This window comes from Myotis brandtii, unplaced genomic scaffold (assembly GCF_000412655.1).
Source record: "Myotis brandtii unplaced genomic scaffold, ASM41265v1 scaffold601, whole genome shotgun sequence".
In the NCBI taxonomy this organism is placed as follows: Eukaryota; Metazoa; Chordata; class Mammalia; order Chiroptera; family Vespertilionidae; genus Myotis; species Myotis brandtii.
Genome location: NW_005370276.1, coordinates 1,325,556 through 1,334,935, shown reverse-complemented (window position 1 = coordinate 1,334,935; position 9,380 = coordinate 1,325,556). Strand labels below are relative to the sequence as shown.

Below are 9,380 nucleotides of genomic sequence, written 5' to 3'. Positions count from 1 at the left end.
CCTCTGTCATCCCACGGCCAGAGGCTGCGGGGGGCGCCGCGGCTCAGAGCTCGTCGTGGTGCCGTGTGAGGTCCTCGCCGTAGTTGGTGGCCTGGCTGCCCACAAACATGTTCCAGTTGCCCAGGATCTCGGCCTTACTCAGACGCCCGTCCTGAGGGAGGTCAGAGGTCAGCAGGGCAGCTCGGTCCCCGGCACGGGAGGCCCCCTCGGAACCGAAGTGTGGCCCTCCAGGTCCCTGTCCCCCTGTCTCTGGGTCCCTGTCCCCCTGTCTCTGGGTCCCTGTCCCCCTCTCTCTGGATCCCCGTCCCCCCCTCTCTGGGTCCCTGCCCCCCCTCTCTCTGGGTCCCTGCCCCCCTCTCTCTCTGGGTCCCTGCCCCCCTCTCTCTCTGGGTCCCTGCCCCTCTCTCTGGTCCTCCCTCCCTCAGTCCCTCCCTCCCTTTCTCCAGGCCCCGCTCCGGCCATGTGTGCACCAGGCGCCCCCTCCCCAGCCGGCCCGCGCCCCGTCAGCACCTTGTCCGTGTCACTCTCCTGCAGCAAGTGGTTGGCCTCCACCAGCGGCTGGTCCTGGGCGGGGGGCAGCACCCAGTGGCCCACCTCACTGCCGTCCAGCCGCCCGTCGTGGTTCAGGTCCCGGAAGTCCCGGAACTGCTCCCGCTCCGTCTGCACCCAGGCCGGCTCCTCTTCCCCGGCCTCCGCCGAGTACAGGTCCGCTGGGGTCGGGCGAGAGGCGGCCACTCAGGGACTCAGGGCCGAGCCCAGGTGGCCTCGGACCAGGAGACCCAAGCCCCCCCCACCCCCCTCTCTTTAGCCTCAGTTTAAATGGGGTTAATAACAACACCCGTTTACAAGTGATCATTATGCTACACGTGAAATGGACTTGGTCGACCAGTTAGTTTATTGACCAACTGAACGATCAACGGATCAGACTGAGATCCAGGTGACATGCTGGGTGCAAGGTGTGGCTCGGAGCCAAGCACACAGTAGGTGCTCTACCTGAAGGAAGGGCGAGTGAGCGAGTGTCTGGTGGGGTAACAGGGGCTGCTCCAAAGCTCACCTCGCCCTGAGCACCTCCCCAGAGGTTGTTGGAGCCTCTCTTTTATGTATTTTGAAGGATAGTTTATTGATTTTTTAGAGAGAGGGAAAGAAACATCCATTGACTGCCTCCTGCATGCCCCCACCGGGGATCAAGCCCGAAACCGGGCAGGTGCCCTGACCCGGAACGGAGCTGGCCGCCCTTTGGTGCCTGAAATGATGCCCAAATTGATATTTTAAGATATTAATTCATTGCTCTGGCCGGGTTGGCTCAGTGGATAGAGCGTCGGCCTGCGGACTGAAGGGTCCCGGGTTCGATTCCGGTCAAGGGCATGTAGCTTGGTTGTGGGATTGATCCCCAGCCCTGGTTGGGGCGCCTGGGGAAGGCAACCAATTGAGGGTTCTCTCTCACATCGATGTTTCTCTCTGTGTGTCATTCTCCGTCCCTTCCACTCTCTCTAAAAAAAAATCAATGGAAAAATATCCTCAAAGGATTAAAAAAATAATAATTTTTAAAAAGATAGCAATTTATTGTTACACTTTTGGGTGTAATAAGAGATCTTTTGTTTCAATTATTTGGAAATGTTTGCAAAACTCCTGGTGCCCGGGGCTGCCTTGGAGAAAGTTCTCCACAGAGGGAGTCCCCGGACATCACAGCCGACAGCCTTCGCACCCGCACCCGACAAAGCCCGATATTGGCCCCATGTCCCCTCCCCTGGGGCCGGGCCAGGGGCAGCCAGCACGGAGCTGCTTCCTTTTTTTCCTTAATGGTCCTAAGCCAGCCGTTCTCAACCTTCCTAAGGCTGCGACCCTTTAATACAGTTCCCCATGTTGTGGTGACCCCCAACCATAAAATTATGTTCGTTGCTACTTCATCACTGTAATGTTGCTACTGTTATGAATCGTCATGTAAATATCTGATCTGCAGGATGTCTTTTCATTGTGACAAATTGAACATAATAAAATCATAGTGATTAATCACAGAAACAAAATGTCATTATATATGTGTTTTCCGATGGTCTTAGGCGACCCCTGTGAAAGGGTCGTTCGACCCCCAAAGGGGTTGCGACCCACAGGTTGAGAACCGCTGTCCTAAGTGATCATTCCTTTTTTTTTTTTTTCTTAATTGATTTCAGAGAGGAAGGGAGAGGGAGAGGGAGAGATAGGAACATCAATGATGAGACTCATTGATCGGCTGCCTCCTGCACGCCCCCTTCTGGGGATGGAGCCGGGACCCGGGCATGTGCCCTGACAGGGAATCGAACTGTCACCCCCTGGTTCATGGGTCGATGCTCACCCACTGAGCCACACCGGCCGGGCCTACGTGACCATTCCCTATAGGAAATGGCAGTGGTAGGCGGGAGTTGTGTGTGTGTTCCCATTGTGGGGTAAAAAGCTGACAACATAAAACTCACCATTCCTGACATTCACAATGTCATGCAACCTCCATCCAGAACATTCTCATCCAGCACCCCAAAAGGACACCCCTTTCCCATTAAGCAGTAACTCCCAGGACCCCCTCCCTCCAGCCCCGACAACCCCTTAACCTACTTTCTTTTTCAATGGATTTTCCTGTTCTGGACACTTCGTATGAATGGAGTCGTACAATATTGTGGCCTTTCTCTTGGCACGATATTTTCAAATACCAGAACTTCATTCCTTTTTACGGCCAACAAATACCCGATTGCCTATCTCAGTGATGGCGAACCTTTTGAGCTCGGCGTGTCAGCATTTTGAAAAACCCTAACTTAACTCTGGTGCTGTGTCACATATGGAAATTTTTTGATATTTGCAACCATAGTAAAACAAAGACTTGTATTTTTGATATTTATTTGATATATTTAAATGCCATTTAACAAAGAAAAATCTACCAAAAAAATGAGTTCGCGTGTCACCTCTGACACGCGTGTCAGAGGTTCGCCATCACTGGCCTAGATCTACTCCCTTTGTCTGTCCCTTTATCCATTTGTGTTGACTACACGTGGTCCTATGTGGGGGGTGCTCCATTACCCCCACTTACAGATGAGGCTCAGAGAGGGTGGGGGACTTGTGTACGGTCACATGGCTGGGAGGCGGCAGGTGACCAGGCAGGTGGCTCTAGAACCTGTACCCTTAAGCACAGGGCACCCCCACCTCTCCTGACACCCCACTATCTGGGTCAGGACCCCCACTGCCCCCGCAGTCCGCCTCCTTCATGCCCTTCCCCACACCACTCAACAGGACGAAATTGCATTTCTTTGGGGGATCCTGGGGTTCTGCCCGTGTCTCGGCCCCCGGAGCCCACAGGGACCCTACGGTGTGGGTGTCAGGACAGAACCCTGGGTCTGCTTGTCTGGACTCCAGTCCTGTTCCACCCGACGAGCAGGCGGCCTCCATGAGGGATTTTCCCTCTGGGCCTCCGCTTCCTTATCTGTAAAGCGGGGTAATACCCGTCTCACAGGGTGGCCGTGGGGATTAAATAAATTTACAAGACGTTAACCACAGTCGCCGCAGACTGTGGCAGCTACTGTTATGATTCAACTGTGATGCTCGAGTTCTTTCTTGCAAAAAAAAAAAAAAATGTTTCTCTCTCCTCTCTCTCTCTAAAATCAATTGTAAAAATCTGTTTACATTATGCTTACATAAAAATGTCCTGCCCGCCTGCTGTTTGTTCCATAAAAACATTCTATAGAAAAATGTGTTCAACCTTTGAGCAATTCCGCCCTGGCCAGTGTGCTCAGTGGTTAGAGCACCGGCCCATGCAACCAAGGGTCGGGTTCCATCCCGGCCCCTCCCCAGCCCCACTGGGGCGTGTGCAGGAGGCAACCAATGGATGTGTCTCTCTGACATTGATGTTCTCTCCCTCTCTCTCTCTCTCCCCCTCCCTCCTTCCCAACCACTCTCTCTAAAAAAAATTAATGGAGTCTGGCCGGTGAGGCTCAGTGGTAGAGCTCCAAGCCAGGAACCAAGAGGTCTCCATTGATTCCCAGTCAGGTACATGCCCAGGTTGCGGGCTCGATCCCCAATAGGGGGCATGCAGAAGGCAGATTAAAAAAACAATTTTTTTTTTTAAATTTAAAAATCACTGAGTTTGGCTCAGTGGATAGAGTGTTGGCCTAGAGCAGTGGTCGGCAAACTCATTAGTCAACAGAGCCAAATATCAACAGTACAACGATTGACATTTCTTTTGAGAGCCACATTTTTTAAACTTAAACTATATAGGTAGGTACATTGTTATTAACTTCATTAGGGTGCTCCTAAGGCTTAGGAAGAGCCACACTCAAGGGGCCAAAGAGCCGCATGTGGCTCGAGACCCGCAGTTTACCGACCACTGGCCTAGAGTGTTGGCCTGTGGACTGCAGGGTCGTAGGTTCGACTCCCGTCAAGGGCACAGGCCCGGTGTTAGGTCTGATCAAGCAAGTGAATGGATGCCCCTCCCCCGGGACCTGGCTTTCCAGGCCATTTCACTGCGGACATTCCCTTTGCTGAGACCACATTTCACTTGTGGTGACCACATTCCATGATCTCCCCTCCGGGTCTGCACAGAGAAGTCTCCGCCCAGAAAAAGCCGCCAAAAGTCCTTTAAAAGCTGCCTAACCCCGGGTTGTGGGCTCAATCCCTAGTGGTGGTGGTTGGTGGAGGGCGGGGAAGGGAGACGTGCAGGAGGCAGCCAATCACTGGTTCTCTCTCATCATTGATGTTTCCATCTCTCTCTCCCTCTCCATTCCTCTCTGAAATCAATAAAAATCTATTTTAAAAATCAATGGAAAAATACCATCGGGTGAGGATCAACAACAACAGAAAAACTTAACAATTCCATACTCAATAGCTTTCCCCTTAACTAATTTATTTGCCCCCGGACAGAAAGGACAGAGGCAGGTCCTATCCCAAGCAAACGCAGCCGGAGCCCCGTTCCTGTAGAAACTCCGGACCCTCCCAGGAAGGCACCTACTGTGTGACAGTCTCTGCTGCATCCTCGGCCACTAACACTCAGTGTGTCCTGGTCCTGGCCCACAGTAGGTGCTTGGTAATGTGTTCCTTGGTCTGGCATACAGAGGGTATTCCATAAATGTTTCCCGGGCCTCGCCCATAGTAGGCATTTGATAAGGAGTTGCTGGGGGCGGGGACTGGCACATAGTAGGCGCTCAACAAATGTTTGGTGGCGGAATGAACCCAAGCAGTGCCCCTGCCTCTGTTCTCTTATGGGAGATCATGCATTGGGCTGCCCCCCGAGCTAGGAGGGGACAGCGTCCTCAGGGACAGACTCGGGTCCCACTCACCGATATACTCGTCCACTTGGATGTAGCCATCTTTGTTCTTGTCCAGGTCCTCCAGGGTTTCCTGGGGAGAAAGAGGCATTAGGGCTGGACCACTGGGGTCAGGATGTGAGGTTCTCTCAGGGGATCTCATTGGGGGTGGCTGGGGGGCCAGGCCTTGGAGCAGAGCAGTCTTGACAGGGCATTACTGTCCCCAAGGGCATGCGGAAAATTCGGGGGCTTTCTGGGGTGCCATGATAATGCAGGCCCCACCTGCACTTAGTGGGGGGGGGGGGGCCGGGACCCAGGTGTCCTGATGCACAGGTTGGTCCACACAAGAGCGATTTTGCATCCCTAACTTTCTCATGCCCCAGCCCACACTCTCCAAGGGCAGATGCCTCTTTCCCTTTAAAAGGAGGAGTCTAGCTCTGGCTGGTTTGGCTCAGTGGATAGAGCCTCGGCCTGCGGACTGAAGGGTCCCAGGTTCGATTCTGGTCAAGGGCACATGCCCCAGGGTTGCAGGCTCCATCCCCAGTGTGGGGCGTGCAGGAGGCAGCCAATCAATGATTCTCTCATCATTGATGTTTCTGTCTCTTTCTCCCTCTCCCTTCCTCTCGGAATAAATAAAAATATATTTAATAATAATAATAAAAAAAAGGCAGAGCCTAGACACCAACTCAGCCGGTGTACTCTTTGACACACTTTCCAAACCTCTGCTCTCAGCTTTTTTCCCTTCACTTCTTGAGCAAACAGCTTCCGTTCCTCATTTTTGCATTCACACTCACTCCCTGACACTCCAGCCTGTCTTCTAGCAAAGGCGAGCTCCAACATTTGAGGGTTGACAGATGAAACACAGGATTCTCAGTTACATTCGACTTTCCCGGGAACAACAAACCATTCTTCAGTATAAGTCTGTCCCGCACAATATTTGGGATCCGCTTGGAGGACAGGATGCTAAGTTACTTCAGTTTCAGATATATCTTTTTTTTTTTTTTTTTTTTGGTAAACGTGTGTCCCAATTAGTATGTGAGATATACGTATACCAATCCCAAATACTGTGTGGGCTATACTTACACTAAAAATGTTATTAAATTTTATTAATTTTGTTATAAATTCAAGTGTAATTGAGTGCCCTGTGTTATTTGCTAAATCTGACAACTCTAAAACACATGCTGAGGTTCTTGCTAGTTATTATAAGTGGCTTTCCTTTAGTTCCTCTTTTATAGTACAATTTGGGCCAATAGTCATGTTTTGAAATCGGCGCATGGGGAGGTTACGCTCACCGTCCACGGATGTGAGTGAGGACAGCAGAGTTTAGACTAGGGCTTGGCAAACTTTTTCCATAAAGGGCCAGATCCTATATACCAGTGGTCGGCAAACTCATTAGTCAACAGAGCCAAATATCAACAGTACAACGATTGAAATTTCTTTTGAGAGCCAAATTTTTTAAACTTAAACTATATAGGTAGGTACATTGTTATTAACTTAATTAGGGTACCCCTAAGCTGGCCTTTGCTAAAAAACGTCCTCAATCTGATTGAGGTACGTTCGCTGAGGTCGACCCCTTCCAACTCTCCCATCCACACTCGTCTGGTATACTTGTTTTGTCTATCTCCTTTCCAAAAACCGACTTCTGCACATGGGCCACGAAGTTTCAACCGCACTGTACGTGGGCACCTGCACGTGGTATTTTGTGGAAGAGCCACACTCAAGGGGCCAAAGAGCTGTATGTGGCTTGAGAGCCGCGGTTTGCCGACCACTGCTATATAATAAAAGGCTAATATGCAAATTGTCCAAACGGAGAAAAGACTGGCCACGATGACACACACTGACCACCCGGGGGCCGATGCTCAATGCAGGAGCTGCCCCCTGGTGGTCAGTGTGCTCCCACAGGGGGAGCACCGCTCAGCCAGAAGCCGGGCTCATGGCTGGCAGTGCAGCCGCGGTGGTTGGAACTTCTCCCGCCTCCACCTCCACGGCAGTGCTAAGGATGTCCAACTGACGGCTTAGGCCTGCTCCCTGGGCCTAAGCTGTCAGTAGGACATCCTCCAAGGGCTCCCGGACTGCAAGGGTGCAGGTCAGGCTGAGGGACCAACCCCCCCCACCCCAGTGCACGGATTTCGTGCACCGGGCCTCTAGTAGTAAATATTTTTGGCTTTGCCTGCTGTACAGTCTCTGTTGAACTGACTCAACTTTGCAGTTGGACATGTGTAAGCAAATGGGCATGGCTGTGTTACAATAAAACGTTACTTGCAAAAACATTCTGTGGGCTGGATTTGGCTACAGGTTCTAGTTCACTGGACATGGGTTCTAGTTTGCGGACCCCTGGTTGAAGCCATGGATTCAAGGGTCTAGGTTCAAATCCAGGCTGTGCCACTTCTCATCTGGGGGATCCTGGGAGAGTCACCTCTTTGTGCCTAGATATCCTTATCTGCAAAACAAAGATGACAGGCCACCACCATAGGGTGGTAACGTGGGCTTGCCCGGCCCATGTGGCTCAGTGGTCGAGCATCGGCCTATGGACCTGGAGATCATGGTTCAATTCCGGTCAGGGCACGTGCCCGGGTTGTGGGCTCGATCCCAGTGTGGGGCGTGCAGGAGGCAGCCGATCAATGATTCTCTCTCATTGTTGATGTTTCTATCTTTCTCTCCCTCTCCCTTCCTCTCTGGAATGAATAAAAAAATATCTAAAAATAAAAAATAAATAAACTGAGGCAATGTGCCCTAGCTGGTGTTGCTCAGTGAGTAGAGAACCGGCCTGCACACAGAAGGGTCGCAGGTTCAATTCCCGGTCAAGGGCAGGTACCTGGGTTGCAGGTGTGATCCTTGGCCCCAGACAGGGTGCTTGCGGGAGGCAACCGATCCATGTGTCTCACATCAATGTTTCTCTCTCTTTCTCTCCGCCCCTTCCCAGTCTCTCTAAAAATCAATGGAAAAAATATCCTTGGGTGAAGATGAACAAAAAATGAATAAAAATAAATTGAGGTAATGCAGGTAAAGGTGTTAGAAGGGTGCCTGGCACACAGGACATGCTGTCAGGGTTTGTTAAATAAATCTTAACTCGGGAGAATAAGGAGGTGTCACACTAAAAGAGGGACATTGGGCTTGCAGGCTGGGGCGTGTAAGGGGTTAATGCTATCTCTCCTCTCTGATCCCCAGGATCCAGCAATTCTGACTCTGTAACTATTGACTCGTGTGTCTAAAAGGACTTAAGGAGCATTTACCCCAGGGCCAGTGTTAAAGCTCTACAGGCATGAACTCACCTAGTCCCTATTACCACCCTAGATAGGGATCGTTATCAGCACCATCACTTTACAGATAAGGAAATTCAGGTCCAGAGAGGTTAAACAACTTGCCCCAGGTCACACAGCCAGGAACAGCAGGGCTGGGATTGGAAACCAGGCCACTGGCAGGGCCCTGGACCCTGACAGCTTTGCCACAGACCCTCAAAGAAGCGATGGGAATGGAGACATGAGAAAGGGGTTACCCCTGGGGACGGGCCTGCGGGCGACAGGCTAGGGACATGGGAGAAAAGCAGATTGTTCACCTTTTTTTTGCATCTTTTGGGCGTTTAACCACACAATATGTTACCTATTTGAGAGATACACACAATTACACTTTTAAAGTAGTTTGTGCAGCGTTAGGCGCGGCAGGAGTGGGTACAGATCCTGTCACTAACGGTGACACTGGGGGGTCAGGGTGGGATGGGAGATGTCGCCCTCCATTGACCGGCCCTTGTGACCTGGGTTTCCCGGGGAAGGTGCCAGGGGGACCAGGGGACCGGAACTCCCAAGGGAAGCGCTGGCAGGCGGGCCCTCACTCACAGCCACCACGATGTCCCGCATGTGAGGGAACTCCTCCGGGTGCAGGAAGGCTGTCAGCTCCTCCCGGGTGGCCATCGAGTCCCCATCCTGGTCCGCCACCCGGAAACGCCGCTCGTCGCGCGCCAGCATCTTCTTGTAGGTCTCTGCGTCCTCCACATCATGGAATTCCTCACCTGGGGAAGGAGGGAGTGGCTGAGATGTGCTTTCAAGGAGGTACCAGGTGCGCTGAAGAGAAAGACAAAGGGATCTAACTGGTGGGGGGGGGGGGGGGGGGGGGAGGCGGGGCGGG

General features: G+C 52.0%; 1 protein-coding gene across 1 annotated transcript in view; it reads right to left on the bottom strand.

Annotated features, from left to right (window-relative positions):
• Positions 1 to 6: 6 nt before the first annotated feature.
• RCN3 (reticulocalbin 3, EF-hand calcium binding domain) overlaps positions 7 to 9,380 on the bottom strand; it is a 14,196-nt gene continuing 4,822 nt past the window's right edge. Inside the window, exons 5-8 of the mRNA XM_005879614.1 lie at positions 9,092 to 9,264; positions 5,292 to 5,352; positions 511 to 710; positions 7 to 151 (exon numbers count right to left, since the gene is read on the bottom strand). Of these exons, the coding sequence (XP_005879676.1) occupies positions 44 to 151; positions 511 to 710; positions 5,292 to 5,352; positions 9,092 to 9,264 (542 nt within the window). The 3' untranslated portion in view covers positions 7 to 43. The remainder of the gene's footprint in view (positions 152 to 510; positions 711 to 5,291; positions 5,353 to 9,091; positions 9,265 to 9,380) is intronic.